General features: G+C 30.6%; 1 protein-coding gene across 1 annotated transcript; it reads left to right on the top strand.

Moving 5' to 3' along the window:
• The first annotated feature begins 17 nt into the window (after window positions 1–17).
• On the top strand, window positions 18–19,773 carry LOC148607601 (mitochondrial sodium/calcium exchanger protein-like). The gene is made up of 16 exons (XM_088544715.1): window positions 18–330; window positions 2,080–2,232; window positions 3,196–3,248; window positions 3,851–3,908; window positions 4,522–4,633; window positions 5,578–5,745; window positions 7,361–7,462; window positions 7,940–7,996; window positions 9,857–10,020; window positions 10,488–10,620; window positions 12,175–12,296; window positions 13,502–13,579; window positions 13,871–13,946; window positions 14,718–14,798; window positions 15,228–15,292; window positions 16,412–19,773. Exons 1-16 carry the CDS (start codon window positions 121–123, stop codon window positions 16,607–16,609), a joined length of 1,830 nt encoding a protein of 609 aa, XP_088400841.1. The 5' UTR covers window positions 18–120; the 3' UTR covers window positions 16,610–19,773.
• The last annotated feature ends 575 nt before the right edge of the window (window positions 19,774–20,348 follow it).

Raw genomic sequence — 20,348 nt, 5'->3', positions numbered from 1 at the left:
ACTTTAATTTGAGTAGTAATTCCAAGAGCGATAACTCTGATTTAATGTTGATAAAGTTATCTGGTCGGTCAACATGTGATAAAAACAAATTATTTATATCTAAATGGGTCATTACTGAAAATGACAGTTAATGAGAAGAGTAAAACTGTGACAAGAGTGTCAAATGTTTCAGGATGCATCAAGATCTGTGTGGTCACAATTATGTTTTTGGCCATTTATGTGATCTCCTGCTTGAAATCGCCATTGAGCCCACCTGTAATTAAACCTAATCAACAGCCTTTACAAAGTACTTTCTCCATGAGAAGTTTGATGGGAAGCAATGACAGTGAGGTATGAATAACGTAAGATTTTTTTTGTTCTAGACCTATTCTACAAACTAAAAAAATGGTTTAGGCACAGTCTATGCTTTTGTCAAAATCTTGTCTTGTGACAAACATTTAATTGCAATCCAAATTCAGAGCTGCATCATTTTTTAATAGTGTGTCCAATGGTTTACTTGCCTCCACTGTTCAGGGTTCAACAACTATAAAAATTCCTTAAGATGTTAGAACTGTCAAATTTGAAAAGCAAAATTTGGTCATTCCCTCTGTGGGACTCGAACTTGTACTGCTGTGAAGTCTATTTATTGTGACATGTATCGTTTATTTGATTCTCTATCCTACATAACAACACCTAGATGAGCTGTCCTGTACTACCATACTTCATGAACTAAGTTACAACCCTAGATTTATCCTATGAGAACAAATGACACGGACAGCGAAGGCTAGTTTTTATATAGCCTAGCTGGCCGAATGGTCTAGGACGTTGGACATTGTGCAGGCGGTGTTGCTAAGGATGTCACAGTGCTATGAGTTGGAGTCCCATAGAGGGAACAATTAAAAATTTGCTTTGCAAAGTGTACAAAATATAATATAAAAAGTTAAAATATCAGAGACATAAACAATGTTAGCTACAGTATCTAGTTATTTTACTGATACATGTTTCCCAACATTTAAAAGACATTCATTGAGACAGTAGTATAGTGGTTTAATCTGTTTCTGGTGCAACCTATTTCCGGCACAATCACAAATTTTGATATTTTTTAATGGAGAACTTGTGCCTGCATATAAGGATCATACATCATCAAGGTCAGGTCAAGAGGTGTTGACTAACATATTCAAATCAGCTCAATTTTTCATTTATGTTTATTATTCTTTTATAATATCACCATGGTGATTTAGTGTACACCCTAAAAATCTGTGTATGCATTCAAAATTAGATTCATTTTTAATATTGATTTCCAAACAACAACAAAATAGATAGAACTGATTTATGATCTGCTATCTAGGAAACATTCCTCAATAAAATCAAATAATAATTAAATGCACACATGACTAAGAATTTCACCTTTGCACTGGAACCAGATTAAACAAAAACAATTATGGCGGCCCATGACCCTTGTCATTCATCCAATCCTGAAGTCGGCATTTACAATCATAAAATTTTTTTTTGACATTTAATAGAAGAATTTTCAGACTTCTTGTATAGAAACAAAACAAGTCCATCAATTGTTGTTTTGAATTTTTATTGAAAGCTTAACCGTTTGACCACCAGAGAGGGTTAACCCACTATAAGTATATACTCTGACTCAAGATTGATCAATACTCCTGATCATTCAGGTTGTCCTAGGGATTTATAGAACTTTGATTTGCAGTTAGGTTAAACAATAAAATGACTGCTACCATGATACTTGAACTTCTATATCCGTTTATTTGTCACAAAGTTCCATTATTATTACTAACGTGAGTTCCAAAAAAAAAATGAAGATAATTACCTCACAAAGGGACCACAGTACATGTGTTTTTGTTTCTTTTATTTGTCTTTATCTCTTCCTTCTTCATATTTATTAATTGAAAAAGTTGAATACCAAATACATCTCACATGATATGAGTATTTTAACAATTTCTCAGTAAATGATTTATCAACATGTAAAATTCTGACATGTAAAACTTACCTGGCTTGTTTTTACTTTCAAAACTGATTAGAAAATTAGTGTTGTAGAAAACAAATTTCTGATGTTTCTATTTATTGTCATTACAGTGCCGAGAAGTAAGAAAAGAGAACAAAAGTGAACAATGCGACTTCATTAAGAACACAGACGATTGTGCATTGGATGAAGGGTTCATCGACTACCTCCAGTTTGTTTACTGTGATTTTAAACCTTCTTTGAAGGCTATAGGCATGATTATATTGGTTTGTATATATAATTTTTAAATTTCCTACTAACAAACATTTTGTGGTCATATATTGGTATGGGGCTAATGCTTGCATTATCATTTTTGTCATTAGTAGACACTTGAATTTTGTACCATACTTATAGTGTTAGCTGGTGGTCTTAAGATGATTTTATCACTAGATTCCCAACATGTGTCACTTTTGAATTTTGTACCATGCTTATAGTGTTAGCTGGTGGTCTAAAGATGATTTTATCACTAGATTCCCAACATGTGTCACTATAAAAGAACTTTAGGGATTTATTTTTGGATTTATTGCCTTGGCTTCTTTAACTCAATAGTGCATATTTAAAATGTCTGTTCTTAATTCTATATAATGTTAATTTATGCTTTAAAATAGTGTGTTTTAATGTTTTGCTAGTATAAATCATCAATAAAACACTTTCAAATACATGCTCCTAATTCTCAGCCTGAAACTAATGAAATTGTTCATGCTATATAGTCTGATACTGATAGTTGAGAATTTTACAGTGATAAAATATTTCTTTTAAGTACATGTGTAAGGATGTCATGAATTGATATACAAACACAAAACAAAGCCCAGATCTACTATAATACTGAAACTGAGGTCTCCATTTTTATTAGTTGGCATGGTGTTTCAACAACAAATCAAATGAATAAATTTTATTTATGAGTCAGATACCTTGGTATCAATTGAAATTTTTATCAAGCCAGACCCTTTTGTTTTCTTTGTTAAATACCACAAAATCCAATACAGAGTATATAGTTTTCCAGTTGTGCCAGATGAGCTTTCAATATCCCATGCATATTTGCAGGTATCTTCTAGAAAGGTTAGTAAAAGTAAGCTTCGTTATTTAAAAAGAAATTTCCGGTTTTAATGGTATAAAAATGTATTTGAAGAAAATGGCTATGTTAAAGAAAAGTTTTAATGACATGAATAAAGAATTGTATTTTTTTATAGTTTGTCTGGTGGATCTTCTTATTTGTTGGTCTTGCAGTTACTGCTGATGATTAGTAAGTTTACTTTGAAAGTACTTTTCTTGGTGGATACAAATTTTGTTTTTTTGTTGTTGTTTTTTTTCAATTTTGTTAAATCTTGGAGTTTTAATTTGTAGATTTAAGAAGAGTTTTTAAGTTAGTCATGGAAACTTTGTATTTTGCTGGGCTGAATTTGTGAATAATTCAGACTAAAAAAAGCATGAAAATTTGTACTCATGAACAATTAGTATACTAATGTTTATCAATTTGAGAGTTATTTATGACTTAAAACATTAAAAACACAAATGATGGGATGTAAACATACTTAATGACATTTTATCTAATATGAAAATCAAGAGTACTGAAGAGTAAGAAATTTCTTTAAATTCAACAACTAAATACTGTGGAAGCACTTTTATCCATAAGAACCAATTTTCTTGGTTTAGGGAAAAGTTATTAGTTTGTTGATTCTTGAATTCGTGGATTTGACAACTCTACCATATAAACAAATAGGAAATTTCCTTTTCGTCGGGAACCAAATTTCGTGATTTACTCAGTTCACGAGAACCATGAAAATTGGTTCCACAGTAATTGTATCTAAAATTGTATTTAAAGTTATATTTTTTTTTATTTTTCAGCTTTTGTCCATCATTAACTGTGATATCAAAAACTCTTCGACTGAGTCACAATATAGCTGTATCCTTATATGCTGTGTAAATTTTTTCTTGACAGAAAAATAGTTGAGTAAATGAATGACCATAGCTCTATATGTAGTTGACATGTATTTGTTTGTTATGTTTATGTATCAGTACTAATTGAAAAGTAATTTTGATTGCAGATGCATTTTTAAGCATAAAATGTATCTCAAAATTGGTAGATATTCAATTTCATTTTTAAAAAAATCTGTATAATTTTCTGTCCTTTATATACAAGAGAACAAATATATAAGAAGTTTAAGTACTTATTCTGAAATCATGGTAATTGTAATGCAAGCTTCATTGTGGAAATTTCATTGGCAAAAATCATGAATTGCAGTATATTAGTTTCTTAATTGGCTGCCTAAAATATTTAACCCATGTACATTTGTTACAGTAGTTTCCAGATTTTTAATTGTCACAGATTTATACGACTGTTGCATTAGAATTTAACAGAGCTAAGTGCATTGTACACTTATGTATTTGTGGACTTGTCATGATAAATCTTGATTTGATGCATACAAATCTATATACTGCACAGTTATCTCAAACTTTTCAAATCTTAGTTTTGGCTAATTTTCAAATTTCCATATCAAATCCTTAACCTGTATAAGGGTGTAACATTTTTAGCCTTTGGTAATGGTGCACCTGATATATTCTCTGCCATTGCTGCTGTAGGCAGTGCCAAAAATGGTGATCCTGGTCTAGCCTTTGGTGCTCTTCTTGGTAAGTTATGTGATAAAATGAGTTCTCATATGAACAATATTGTTGTATTTGTAGTATAAATGGTTTTGTATTGATATCTAATACTAAAATCAGATATCTTTCACTGTACCTATGTATAATGATGTTTTGGATCCAGCTGCAGCCAGCCTTGTGGTATAAGGATTTCGTCATCGTTCACTGAAGACCAAGGGGTGACCTTTGGCTAACGTTTTCATCCTGATTGGGTTTTTGTCTGACATATATCTCTTTGACATATACATGATGTACACCATGCCTTTTCTTGTGATATTAGAAAATCAACATTTATGCTTCAAGTCTGTAGCTAAATCTTAAGACTGTAAGGTAAACAAAAGATATTTTTTAGATTTTTGTGCTCTCTCCCTTGTTCTTTGAATGAAATTGTATTACTCATCTTCGTGTCATTTAAATAAAAAAAAAACATTTGTATTTGTCTTTTGTTATACTAGAAAATAAATGCTAAAAGATCAAAGGAATAAGTTTTTTAAGAGTTGATTCTTTATTCAAGAACCACGTTCAGCTGTATGAGTCTCAGGATTATTGTACCATTCTGTGTCAGAATCACGCAATGAGTGGCACATCATTTTTCTCAATTTGGTCTGTTTTGCCTCAGATATATTCAAATACATCTAGAAAACAACTGAAAAGCTATTTAAATTTATTCTGAAGCATCTGTGACGTAGATATTTTTTGACTGCTTATATAGGAAAAACTTTGGGAAAATTTTTCCTGCTATTTTTATATAGTGCATTTTAAATAAATTTGAACTATCAGTATCTCAAAAAGGCAAACTTTACAAACACTTTGACAGTAAAATCTCTGTGTATTTTTACTTCATGTGCCACACCTTGTACACATTTTGCTTGATTGAGAAGTACATAAGAAATGAAATGGCAGTATGTAAACTGATAACTTTAACATTACAGGTGCTGGTGTATTTGTGACAACAGTTGTAGCTGGAACAATAGCAGTTATCTGCCCTTTTGATGCTATGCAGAGACCTTTCCTTCGTGATGTGATATTTTATTTAGCTGCTACATTCCTAACATTTACAGTATTATGGAGAAAGGAAATTGGAAAATTAGAAGCTATAGGTAAAATATATAAAATAATACATTGCATCTAGTGTAACTTGTATGAGGTATTTCTACTGTAGGGATAGTTTAATTTTCAAATTTGAAATGCAAGCATTGAACAAGCATTTTAAACTTAAGAATTTAACTATTAAGAGTATAGAAATGAAGTTTGGCATGAAATGTGTTGTTCTGTTTTTTTCTGTAGTGACTTTTTATACTACACCACATGAAGTGTTTAGGTATTATTAGGCGAAAACCTTCAAATTCACTTTCAGATTCATCCAAAGACATGTTTAACACCAGAACAGACGACTTCTGAACTTACCTAACATAAATAATAGTATTGCATTACCAAACTCGAACATATTTTCTATTTCAAGTCAATATTATTCCTGTAAAAACTTACCTATAAATTGTATTAGTGTAGAAGGACAAACATTGGAATCTTTATCTTCAATTTTCGTCCAAATTTACCATAATCAATTACAATTAAAGCCTTAAACCTTTGTTTATTATGAATTTATTTTCTCTAAAAGCATCACCATGACATTTGCAACGTCCGATCTAATTTTAGCACAGAAAAATTTTTATTTAAAAGGTTTTATTTAGTAAAATCAAGTCTTGTAATCAGCTTTTTGGGTGATGACAGTGAACAATACAAATGGCTAAATATCTTTAATTCAGAGTTATTCATTGTGAGTCAACTAAGAGGGTGATAAATGGTATAAAAACCAATGAAAAAAATCATGTGTACTATGTATCCTGAAGGATACATTCGCCCTGCGCATTGTGTATCCCACAGGATACATTCATCTTGAAAAGATTTAAATACCATGAAATACAGCTAAAGTTAAATTTTCGGCAAGATCAAAAATGTGGTTTTTGATGAAGTCTATTTTGAACCTTTTTTTTTATGCCATCCTCATTTTTTTCGCCATTACATGATCATGTATCACTTAATGTTCCATAAATTCCCAATTTTTATCTTAATGTGTACCTTATCTTGGTGACATCAAAAGCAATCAAGCTGTATACTAATAAAGCAAATTAACTTGATCATTGATTAATCAATCAATTATGATGATGTTATATTGTCATTTAAACCAACGATTAGCTTACAATAAACATGGCTCTAGAGAGGAAAACACTTGCCAATGCTATGATTTATCAATATACATGTACATGTAATGTAAACTGTATTGCATTGTATCCTGTTAAATTTTTATACAATTTTAGGTATTGACTATATGGGACGGAGCTATTCATATTCAAATTACATTTAATTTTATTGATAATGCAACCTTAGTATGTTTTATTGCTGATGTCTCGACAGACAGGAATATGCTAGACTCGTTTGATGTGCATCTGCATTAAAAACTGAAACAATTGCATATGAAGTCACTTCCAAAATATGTCAGTTTTGACAAAATGATTTTGAGTCATTCATGTTTGACAGAGTATCTACATATCTAGGACATCACTGACACTCCATACCTATAAAATTGTCACTTGAATAAGCAGAATGAAATGTTTTATAGTCTTGTAAGTTTGGACTGTTGACTTGTTGAACTTTTTGTTTTCTCTATTAGTTGCATTAAATGCATTAACAAGAACCTTTAATAATATTTTGTAGGTTTTATTTTGATGTATGTGTTTTATGTTTTGGTTGTGGTGATTGGTCGTTATTTTTACCAAAAGACAAAGAAAGTCACAGTATTGGCTGAAGTTACTGTTTGTGAGTATTGAAACTAGTAAATGCTCAATCCCTTGTGTTTGTCTTTACTATTGACTAATTAATTATCCATTAAAAGTTAAAATCTTTGTATCAAAACCTTAGGTGTAGCCATCTTTATTTGATAAGATGATAAGACAATAAGTGCATAACCAAAAGTACAAACAAGGGGAAATCTGCGGACAAAACAATGCAAGGAACACCAAAACAGACAAAGAACAATTCTTTTAACACTAAGGAATTTAATATGTACCTACCTACCTACCTACCCAGTCCTTGTTTCACCCAGAGGTACATAGGACTAGCTTTTTCTACTCTTCTCAATCCTTTGTTTTCTTTTCACTCCAGATTATTCCCATATCCTCTGTTTCTGCCTCAATGGTTCATCTCCAGGTGGTCTTTGGGCAACTAAAAGTGTACGTAGATAAAAAAAAATATAATAGTCTCATTTATCTACTTTTGATCAATCTTTTTTTCTAGCGCCAGAAGACAGAGAGGGAATAGAGGATGATGATTCAGTAATTGTCAGTAGAGAAGGTAAGTATAAAGTCAGTGTATTACGAAGATCTTATTGTGTGGTTTGTTTCAATTTGTTTACTGTTTTGCTAGCAGCTTTATCTGATTTATAACTAGTGCCACACTTTATGATATGGTACTTATTAAAGTAATTGAGTAAAAATATGAGTAAATTTTAGTGGAAATCAATGCATTAAAATTATTCATGTGTTGCTTAAAAAGCACTCAGTTTCTTACCTGGACCATTCACCAGTTTGAGATTAATACAGTGACTTGGGGTCTGATGTATTCTATTTGAGATTCATACAGTAACTTGGGGTCTGATGTCTTCTATTTAGTACTGGAGTCTGTAAGAATCAGGCAAAATACAAATATAATAAACAATTCTCAAAAAAAAAAACCACATTAATTTGACAATGTAGGCGCATAGTTTTTGGTCTGTTTAAGACGAATTGACAGTTTGTTTATCTTTAGAAGTGATTGAGGATGCAGAAAAGAGATTTCAAAGTTACAAAAGGGTGATATTGGAAAAGTGAGTTGTCTCCCTTTGATGATGAAATTGCAATGCATTTCATATAATTTATACCTCAAATTACTGAAGCTTAAACAAAAAATGAAAGCAATGTCTGTATTTATAATAACATTTTTAATAAGATTTCAAGGAAAGACTTTTTTTCCAGCTTGATTCACCCACTGCCTGATTTTTACAGAAAATGACACAAAGCACTTCACAAAAATCTTCTCTGTATGTATAGACCTAATCGTCCCAACCATCTTTGATATGTATAGTTTCAAAGTTGTATTGTGGCATGACTGTAATCATATAAAGTATCCATTGTAACTATAAACTATGGGTTAATCCAACTATTGTAGGTTGTATCTGTGTATTTAGAAGGATTTCAGAAGAGCTGAAATATATTCAAGAAGCAGCATCAAAAGTTCAATTTGATCTTCGTTTGCTTTCATATGATGAATATTTATAGAAATTATTTCCCTTTTTATGTAGAAATGGATGATTTTATGTGATTTTTCTCTAATTCAATGGCTAATAAGGACAAACTGTTAATTTATACAGGATACAGTACGTGAACAGATCCATGCAACTGAAATTGCGATCGGTCGTCGATCTCCGATCAGTCATTGATCTGTGAAACGTATCCATTAAATCGGTGATCGCATCATGTGAACGCTGAGTGTTTAATATATTTTATGGATTCAATTGTTTTGTTTGTCAATTTTTACACATATTTACATAATGCAAAAGATTTAAACATCAATTAATTACTTTTATTTCACATTTGTTTTATTTTTTGTATGTGGATTTAATACCTTTAACCTAGGGTTAATTCAATATGGTAGTATAATGGATTCAATCCACTGGAATTCTTAAATTTACATTTACATAACAAAATTGCAGTCAAATCGGTCACTGGTCATACATGAATTCACACGTCATTTTGCTCTGAATGAACCCAGATTTGTCTCTGAATAACTTTTTGACGTCAATGAAACAATGTAATTTTAAATTGTAACATCATTAATCTTTGAGTTGAAGGATAATTCAATACAAATATAACAGGAATATATATTATTTTTGTCAATGGCGTCCTCAAGTGTAAATACGTCATTTGATGATGGATCTGTCATCAATCCATCAAATAATGGATCCGTTTAGGAACTGTAACTGTGCAAAATCATTGGGGCTATAATCAGTTCAACAGTGCCAAAGTTGTATGATGACATTTAGCCTGTTCTGTCAAAAAATGTCACACTGATATTGAAAAAATGTAAAGCAGATAAATTGTGTAAAATTATTATGACTGCAATTATATGATTTTTATCAAAATTTCACCATTATTACTGGCATAAATATATTTTCAGATTTTGGTGAAGGGAAACCATTATTGCCACCGAAAAATCACCATGACAACAGTGACAAAGAGCCACAAACACCATTCCAGGAGTTTTTATCAGCCATCAACCCTATTGACGTAGATGAATGGTCTGATATGAAGTGGTATGCCAAAGCCTATGAAGTGTTCAAGGTAACAGTTAAACCGACTAAAAGTTGTATGACAATCCAAAGTGGACAAAAATGCCTATTTTTAAATATATATAAATGATTACAATAATTATTTATAAACATGATGTATTAATAAGTAGACATTTTTGTCCACTTTTGCTATCCATAAATTTATATCCAATATTCTTACCAAAAGTCTTCAAACGGAAAACATGGAATCCTACATCACATGTAAGATTCACAAATGTCAATTAATAAATTAATAAATAATAATTATTTTTGTGATGTACTGATTCATGCTATTTTCACAGTTGACAGAAAGCCAGACAAAAATGTAGTTGTTAAATTGATTTTTTAGCACACTATAATGCTTATGTATCATTTTTTGAAACCATAAAATTGATATCTGCAAATATGTTCACTTGACAGAATCTGCAACTATTAGTTATCACGAAAGTAAATACCTTCATTAACTAGTTTTATTTATAGAGTCCATTAGTGTTCCTATTAATAGTAACGGTGCCTGTGGTAGATTACAATGAAGAGAACCATAAATGGAACAGATACTTAAACTCACTACAGTTATTTACTGGCATTACATTTGGTGCTTTTGCCACAAAAGGTATCTGACTTTACTGATAAGACACAAAGAAAATCTCCTGTCATCTTTGACCTAATTTTAACCATTCCTTTATAGTTTGTAAATTATTTCCAATCATAATGTCTCTTAGATAAACAACTTTTTCATATGAAGCTGAAGGCATTTTTTTGGTTTTGTTACATTATTTCCTACTACATGCATACCTGCTAACCTTTGTAATAGTTCATGTGGGAGATTCTCCCCCATTGACACTGTCTCATATCGGAGATTCTCCCCCATTGACTCTGTCCGATGTGGGAGATTCTCCCCATTGACATTGTCCGATGTGGGAGATTCTCCCCCATTGACACTGTCTCATATGGGAAATTCTCCCCCATTGACATTGTGTCATGTAGGAGATTCTTCCCCATTGACACTGTCTCATGTGGGAGATTCTCCCCATTGACACTGTCTCATGTTGGATATTCTCCCCCATTGACACTGTCTCATGTGGGAGATTCTCCCCCATTGACACTGTCTTATGTGGGAGATTCTCCCCCATTGACACTGTAAATAAATAAATATTGTCAACTTTCATATAATTGTAAATACATTTAGTACTACCCAATAGTGATATGAGAATCAATTAAAAGAAGAGTTTCGGAAAATAGGAAATTAGTGGTCTGGAAAAAAATTGCAAAAAATTAAGTAGAATTTAACTAAATTGTTTTCATTAATTTGTTTAGTTTCCTTTTCTTAGATGCAATTCTTGTCAGATTTTTTTATTGTATAGAAAATTTACAAATAATTTTACATTTTACATTATTCCTAAATAATTTAGGAGATTTTTTGACTGTTTCATAATTTAGGAAATTTTTTGACTGTATCATAATTTAGGAAATCTTTTGACTGTATTATAATTTAGGAAATCTTTTGACTGTATAATATTTAGGAAATCTTTTGACTGTATCATAATTTAGGAAATCTTTTGACTGTATCATAATGTAGGAAATCTTTTAACTGTAATATAATCTGGGAAATTTTTTGACTGTATAATAATTTAGGAAATCTTTTGACTGTATCATAATTTAGGAAATCTTTTGACTGTATTATAATCTGGGAAATTTTTTGACTGCATTATAATTTGGGAAATCTTTTGACTGCATTATAATTTAGGAAATCTTTTGACTGTATTTGATGTTTTTTGGGGCTGAAATGCCTCATGAATTTTACACGTTTAATGAATAAGTTTATCACCATGCTCCAGTGTTGATATCAACACTTAGAGTTGTGTTTCCATACTTATAAAGTTCAAAAGAAAAAAATCGTAAAATGTTTGTCATAATCCAGCATTGCAATAGTTAATTTTATTTGGAAAAACTTGACAAATAGTAAGAGGAAGAACTGTGGATCATGAGTTGCACTTTTGTGAAACTAACATATTTAATCAGAAATGTACGGGGTATATTGCAAAGTGTATTTAAGTTACATGTTTTTGACTTGAAAACCCTAGGAAATACTTAAATATATGTATATGTGGTTTGTGTATTTATTAAGCTATATTAAGCTGATTTTTTAGTTTTTTTGTATTTTCAGTTGGACTAAATACAATAGGCAGCTCTTTCCCTATTTGGGTCATTTTTATTATAATTGGTGCTGTTTTAGCAGTTGTTGTTTTCTGTACATCGAAAGATGAACAACAACCAGCATATCATCCAGTAAGTGTTGGAAATATCTGAGTATAAGTATAAAAGTAGTACAGTATATTTTCTTGAGAAAAGTTTGCAAATTTGCAAAGCTTACAAATGTGATTGGGAAGTCAGATTTGGTATTGCTGAAAAACTTTCTGTCTTTATATTTATTTTTTAACTTCTTTTTTCAGTAGTCAGGATTTTACAATCCTACCACAACCTGACTGGGGTGTTGGGATGACTTGACACAACTTCTTATAATCTAGTCTTTATATTATGTAAAGAAAATTTTATTTGAAGTCTGTATAGGATAGGGTATATATAGATAAACAAGACAATTATGAGCTCTTGTATGTTCCTTAAGCCGACTGTTATTGTATGAAAATATAACAAAGCATAATAATATATAAACAAAGCGAAGCATGCACAGCATAGAATACATAGAAAAGAAAATACTTTCATTCATAAAAACCAGACACTTGTCACATGAATTGAACAGAACTATTGACACATTATGACAGAAGCAAACGTTACTATTTAAGTTGACTTTATCTAAGAGTTACAAAATCATCTGCGAGCATTTATGGTGCTAGTAATGCCATTTTTAAATCAATTTACTCAGATTAATTTTTCAGACAATGTATTTTAATAGGTAAGATCATTTTATAGGTACCTGATTAAAATGGGTATACATATTTGTATGAAATACAAACTTCTATTATGGTATTAGGGTTATTCCAGGAAAAGTGTATGAGAAGATTAGATGACACACTTCATTAAACCCCACTTCACATATAATTAAAATAAAATTTTCAAAACTATGTATAACTATGTATACTTTGGAATATATACACCTATACACTTTTTGAAAAAATTGCTGTCTAACTCGTCTGTACATTCTATTCCTGGAATAGCCCTTTATAAATGTGTTTTTCTATAATGGACCAGTTATATATCCAAGGTCTGTACAGTAATAATGACCCAAATAAGACTGTAATGGTCCAAGGCAATGCTTAGGATCATTATTACTGATGGAAGATATGTAAGTGATCTAGTATAAAGAAAAACAGATTTCATTTATTAACCAGTCTTAATGATTATTGCTTGTCTTAAAAGTCAACATACATATGGAGTTTTATGATCGATACATTTTCTAAATGTTCAGAAAAATGCTGAAAAAATGGGTATACATTCATACATTTAATGCTTTAAAGATAGTGTTTTCTTTTCAGATTTTAGCTTATTTAGGTTTTGTAGTGGCTGTGATATGGATATATATAATAGCAAATGAAATTGTCAATATTTTACAGGTATGTCCAATTTTACTTTCTGCATTATAACTAGGAAATAAATTATTGTTTATCAGAGTAAACAGGGAAGTAATATAATTAAAGAAGAAACTATAATATTAATGAAATCGTTTTATTCAAATATATCTCAAGTTGGCTATGTAACAGAAATTGTTTTATTGAGTTGAAAACTCTTGTAATCAGAGGACCATGAATGTCAACTTGAAATTTTCCACAGTATTTCTTAAAAATATCAAATTAAGAACTCTTCAAATTATTTAATCTGGTAACTTGTGTCTTGATTATTTGCAGACATTTGGTATAGTGTTTAACATTAGTGATGCCATCCTTGGATTGACATTACTGGCCTGGGGTAATAGTATAGGAGGTAAATTTCAATTTACTTTCATAAGTATGTCCTCTAATTACCTCCCTTGTACAATGAAACCTGTTTAAACTGAACCCTGATTAAACAAGAAACCAGTCCACACCAGTAGTCTTTTGAATTCCCCTTTATGTCAGTTTATGTGCATTAGGACCTGAATGATCAAAACACCTGACTAAACCAAAAACAAAATTTCAGTTGAGAGGGGTTTGGTTAAGTCAAATTCCATTGTAGAATCTTAAGATCTTTTAATGTCTTTGGACGTGTTATTGATGTCTGCTTCAAATAGAATTAATCCCATTTTTTATAGGCTTATTATTTTACAAAATAGTACATTTTGCACCAGCGGGAAAAATATATCGGTAGAGATTGGAATGTTGGTTTTTTGCATGCATTATTGAAACTAAATATGTCCTTTTTCCTGGCATGTCTTCTTAGCTTGTCAATTGTTAGGCCTTATTTAATTTTGCACATTATGATTTAACACTTGAATACTAAAAAGTGTATTTTATCCTGAATTGGTCTGAAAACACTTAGGCACCAATGAGACCACAAGTCCATAATTGAATAGGGCAAATTATGTTATTTGATTTTTGGTCACCTAATAGAAATATTTAGACAGACCCAGATGGCGGGAAACAATTGTAGCCTTATTTGTCACTGGAGACGAAGAGGATTAAGTAAGTAAGTAATAAAAATATTTGAAATAATTATATTGAGATTTTCTTGGTTCTTAATTTAGATTGTCTAATAATAGATAATGTTTATTTATAGATTTGATAGCAGATACTGTGATGGCTAGACAGGGATTCCCTAGGATGGGGATGTCAGCCTGTTTTGGAGGACCTTTATTCAGTATCCTTTTTAACAAAATTTGGGGAAATACATAATAGATAACATCTGCAACAGTAAATGTTTAAAAAATACACAAACAAGACTCTAATGGAGAAATTGAAGCCAGAGAAAATCCAGCTGAACAAATCAAGTGCAAAAAACACAAATATACAAAAAGATAAATATAACTACCAAAGAAAACAAGGTCATAGTACAAAGGTTGTCACCTATACAAATTCTCAATATAGATTTTCATTGCACATTATGTACATAGTGCCATATATCATGGACGACGCTATTGTTACTTTTTTATCAGGGAGGATTTTTCTCCATAGGTTTTTTTTTGTGTTAATTGAACAAGCATGATACCAGAAACTGATCTATTAAATGTGCATGTACTTTGTTGTAAATCTTTTATGGGGAATTTTTTTTTTCCTGAACCAAAGCCAGATTTATTATTAGGTATTGGAATACCATTTACTATTGGAACAATCAAGAATGGTGGCACTTACAAGGTAGAAATATCTTGTTTATAATCTTTTTTCATTCTTTTTTCTTTGTTGAAATTATTTTTCCATTCTAAGCCTGTGATTAGAAATGCATGTGACTTAAAGTGATAAAATGTCTTAAGAGATTTAGTGCCATTTTACATTTTGCAAGTTTCCTATAGGTTTCATTAGAGAAAATGATTCTCATCAGTCTTATTGGTTCCTATTTCCATTCTTCCACTCACTATTGTAAAATTTATATTTTAACATGCTGGCTGAAGCTCACTTGTTGAAAATCTAAATTTGACTATCTTATATTATTTGAGAAATGATTTAAATCACTCATTACTTAAAGAGCATCTATATATATAAAAAAGAATTACTCTAAATTAATGGTAGGTAAAACTTTAAATAAAACAAATACCTCTTGTTGTTTATTCATGAATTATTGCATGTATTTCTTAATGCAAATTCTGTCCAAAAGTTTCAGTCCAAAATATCATTTTATATTTTACAATTATGGGATAGTAATATTGTATCAATACATGGCATATGTTTTTTATCATATATTTTGTACTTAATACAGTAGTTTTGAATATCTGATAAATGTTGTAACGTCTCACCCTTTATCGCACCTGATGTATCAAATGGCTAACTTTTATCACACTCCTTTTTGGAATTCTCAATCATTTTCCTTACAGGGTCTCTTGGACATTTTGTTTTCTGTAATACTCTCCTATTTAAATATATGATGAAGTGTATAGTACATTGCAAAATCTCTATCACTTGCTGCATCATCCTCAATATCAGTCTTCTGGTCCGAGGCCCTTGTGCTGATATAGAAACTGTCAACAGTGAAATTTTGTGATATGCTAATTTTTGGTGTTTTTTCATGGTAAAACTTGTAACAGGAGAATTAAGCTGTTATGAGTATTATCTTAGAAGAATATAAAAGTATGATTAAGGGAAGATCACAAATTTAGAACTGTAAGATAGAAGATTGAACGTAGAAACAGCGAAAAATTTGCAATTCACAGCATCTTGGGATGATACAGATTTTGCCATGTGATATTCTCTTTGTATCAATCATGAACATTTAATTCTTCATTGACTTTAACTCGACTTTAATACATTATCTTATTCCAGATAAAAATTACAGTAGAAGAAGTAGTGTTAGCCTCCTTCCTGATGTTGAGTCTTGTGACCTCTTTAGTCGTTGTCCCGTTATCTAAGTTCCGAATGTCAAAGCCGTATGGGATGTTGTTAATTGTTGTTTACATTGTGTTCCTGATCGTAGCTATTCTGGCTGAGACAGGAACAATCACTGGTAACATTGATCCATAACATAATTGTGATATTATAGTAAAACCTATATAAACCAGTCTGATTAAATCAGAAATCTGCCTTATCCACACATCATCAAAAGTCTCCTCAGTTTCAATATACCCATATTTTGAACAAGTGTAAACTTAATGCAGACCTGTGCCTGGTTTCATAAAAAAAATCTCAAATTGAGATGTTCTTTGGATACATCCTCAACTCAAATTTGAACCAATCAAAATACTTAAAATTGGAGATTTGAGGAAAAACTCCTGGGTTTGAGGAAAATCTCAATTAGATATTTTTTTTAACCAAGGCCTGATCCTTTTCCACTTAATGTGGACTTCCACATTTTCAAATCTGGGTATTACTATTGTGATTCAATTTTACTGTATATTTACTAATGATTTTACCAATTTCTGCTTTCATATTTGTTAACCTCGGGTGTGTAAAAGCTGGCTTAAACAAAGTGTTTCCTTCAATGAGAAAGAATATTCGTTGACAGAATTTACTGTGTCATAACATTTTCACCATACTGTAAGTCAGTATGCTGTACATTCTTTCATCAATTCTACATTTTTTTGTCTTTTCCAGGGGTCAGAACTCAGGGTAAGTGTTGTCAAAATCAATCTTAAATCAATTGGGTTTCATTTTTAAATAAATCCTTTTTTTTCCTGTTGAGAAACTTATAGGTGCTGTTATTGAAATCCTTGTACTTTTATTGAGTTTCTAACTGTGCTTTACATGCATTTTGTATTACTCAGTCTATTAAGGAAGAAGAATAAAACATGAGTTAACGGATATGATGCAAGCTGTAATTTTATAATCTAATAGGCTGACAATTTTATTCAGTCATTCAATGACATGATCCATGACAAAAACAGGGATCTCTTATTATTTTTTAATTAGTTTTTAATTAGCTTTGTTGTTCCTGCTATATGATGAGGACGTGGCTAAAAACATTCTGTGATTTTTTTTCAATGTGGTCTGTATAGTTTTGCTTTTTACCCTTTGACCTTAAAGATGCTCTTCCTTGGAAACGCAAGTCACCTGATTGCCATCCTGTTTCCCCATTTGCCAAATACTGATAACTTAGTGGCACTAGAAAAAAAACTGCATTGAAAATTGAAATTGCATGCCATGTGTTATTTCCTGAATGAAATGTAGAAATTATAAGTAAAAAGAACAAGATTTTTTTTGTTGGCTTTTTTTTCAAAGATAGTACTTGTTTTACATGTATATTGAAAATATACATGTATTGTTATGTTATATCATAGCGATTACTGATTTTAAGGAGAGATTTACCATTTTTAACTGTGATATGTTGATCAAATCATATGATCATCTTATATTGTTCTTTTTATGATATACTCAAGTCTTGCACTTAATTTTGGCTGTGAAGATTAATATTTAAATATATTTATTTTCTTCCCATATTTTATAAAGATGTAGATTTTATAGATTTGTATTTTTCTGTCTGATTGGTTTTTTTTTTAAAATACATTGTGCAAAATCAAACCTATGAAACATTCTCCCCTACTGACACTGTGGAGATTCTCCCCAACTGACACTGTGGAGATTCTCCCCAACTGACACTGTGGAGATTCTCCCCTACTGACACTGTGGAGATTCTCCCCAATTGACACTGTCTCATGTTGGAGGTTTTTATGTTAAAGTAAATAATGTTAAAGTTTTAACTGAAAATCTCCCACAAATCTAACATTTTTTATGTGCTAGATGTTACTTTTTTTTATTTTTGTGGAAGTAACTATGTGGGAAGGTTAACAGGTAGGTCAAAATGTATGCGATTGATACTGACACAAACTCATGGACTAGGTAAACGTTATCATGTGTAAATTGTATGGTAATTTTTTTTTTTAATCTAAGGCCAAATAATATTAATTAACTGATTCTCATCCCTTTAAAAAATTGACAATATAAACAAAATTTGAAATCAGGATTTTTTTCACGTCAGTTTCTAGTATTGAAATACTATAACACACAAATCATTCATTTCTTGGTGACTAAAATGATGTTTCTTCTCTGAAACTGATGTGGCTTGGAAATGTCTGATAAGGAAAAAAAAATAATAAAATACTCCTATCGGCCCCATATTTTTTTGTTTTTAGGTTGGATGACAATCTACCATTTAAGTTAACTTGGCCTTAAGATAGATCATATCTTATATATTTTTGTGTCTATAAATTTTCCTAATGTTTTTCATACCCGGTAGATGTTGAATATGCTTTAGAATTTTAATTTTAAAAAAACATTTGTCACTGAACATAATTTTGAGATGGTTGAGCCTCCTCCTTTTATGAACATTTAAAAAAAGTCTATAAAATAACTAAAATTAGAAAAAGGAATACTTTTCTATTCTTTCATATTTTGAAATGATGATGAGGGATCACTGAACATTTTTTCCTGCTAATTATAAAAGAAATTCATTTCCATTACATTTTTATAGAACATTTTTCTACAATTTTTAGAATAAATATTTATAAATGTATCATATGTAGTTTGGAATAAAAAATTCTTTAAAAATATTTTAAAGATAAAGTTCTTATGTCATATCAAAACACTTTTCATTTATTGAAAATGTATATCTTTTTTTTGTTTGCAAAATAACAGAAAAAGATGCTTTGTGAAATATGTATGTATCTTACAAAATGATTTATGAAATCATGCGCTTGCAAACAACAGTTAAAAAAATCAACCTGTGTATAGGTATGGTTATTATGTCAATTTAGTTTATACAAAACATATACTGTTTAGTTGTGAAATTAGATAATGAGTTGTTATAGTATACTGTGAAAATACTATTGCTCGTGGGGTACCAATTTTCGTGTTTTTTTGTGGGTTGGCCAAACCACGAAATTTGGTTCCCAATGAAAACAAGGTTTTCATTGATCTATATACTGAAATCCTCAGAAGCATGAATTCAAGAATCCAAGAACTTGTGTTTCTTCCCTAATACACGAAAATTGGAATCCACGAATTAATATACTTTTACAGTTGTTAGAATTTAGTTATATTTATTTCCATTTTATATATTTTTACTGTAAAAACAGATAATGTGCAATTATTAATTAAGATATAGAACAAATCCATTTGTGTGCTGTCTTTGAATTTTTGTGCAATATTGTAAGGTTATAAAGTAATGAATACAATTTCTTTTGTTTTCTGTATATTTGTCATTCTTGTCTGTGAGTCAATGATTTTGGCCCCCCCCCCCCCCCGCCCATGGTATATACTGAATTATGATCATAGTTGTCTTCCTGTGCATTTGTCAGGACACCTGTCCACACCTTTTTAGCTCACCTGGACAAATGCCATGTCAGCTACTCCCGTTACTTGGCATCCGTCTTTGTCTTTGTCATCGTCATCGTCATCATTAACAATTTTTCAGAACTCTTCTCCTCTGACACAATTTGACCAATTAGAACCAAAATTGGTATGAATATTCCTTGGGGTATCGTATTACTAAAAATACTGACAAAAGTCAGACTGAAGTTTGTTGCAATACTTCTAGGTTAAGCATAATTCTGACTCTGTAAAAGTGTTCAGCATGATGAAATCTATCTGTGGTCAAATTTTCATTTTAATCTGTTAATAATGTTGGATTAATTGTCCTTTTTCAATGGTTGTTTTTTTTTTTTTTTTTTTTTTTTTTTTTAATTTTATATCTGTCAAAAGTCTTCTCCTCTGACATTACTTGACCAATTGGAACCAAATTTGGTATGAATGTTCCTTAGGGGATTCT

The sequence above is a fragment of the Perna viridis genome, chromosome 9 (genome assembly GCF_037379345.1).
Source record: "Perna viridis isolate PV_CMFRI_1.1 ecotype Kerala chromosome 9, ASM3737934v1, whole genome shotgun sequence".
NCBI lineage: Eukaryota > Metazoa > Mollusca > Bivalvia > Mytilida > Mytilidae > Perna > Perna viridis.
Note: the sequence above shows the minus strand (reverse complement) of the source record. Positions and strands in the feature narration are given on the sequence as shown.

Coding starts and splice junctions, on each gene's coding strand:
- LOC148607601 (XM_088544715.1), top strand. CDS start 121: ATGACAGTTAATGAGAAGAGTAAAACTGTGACAAGAGTGTCAAATGTT. Junction 3,249..3,850: donor GCAGTTACTGCTGATGATTA/GTAAGTTTACTT, acceptor TTTATTTTTCAG/CTTTTGTCCATCATTAACTG. Junction 7,463..7,939: donor ATTGGCTGAAGTTACTGTTT/GTGAGTATTGAA, acceptor CTTTTTTTCTAG/CGCCAGAAGACAGAGAGGGA.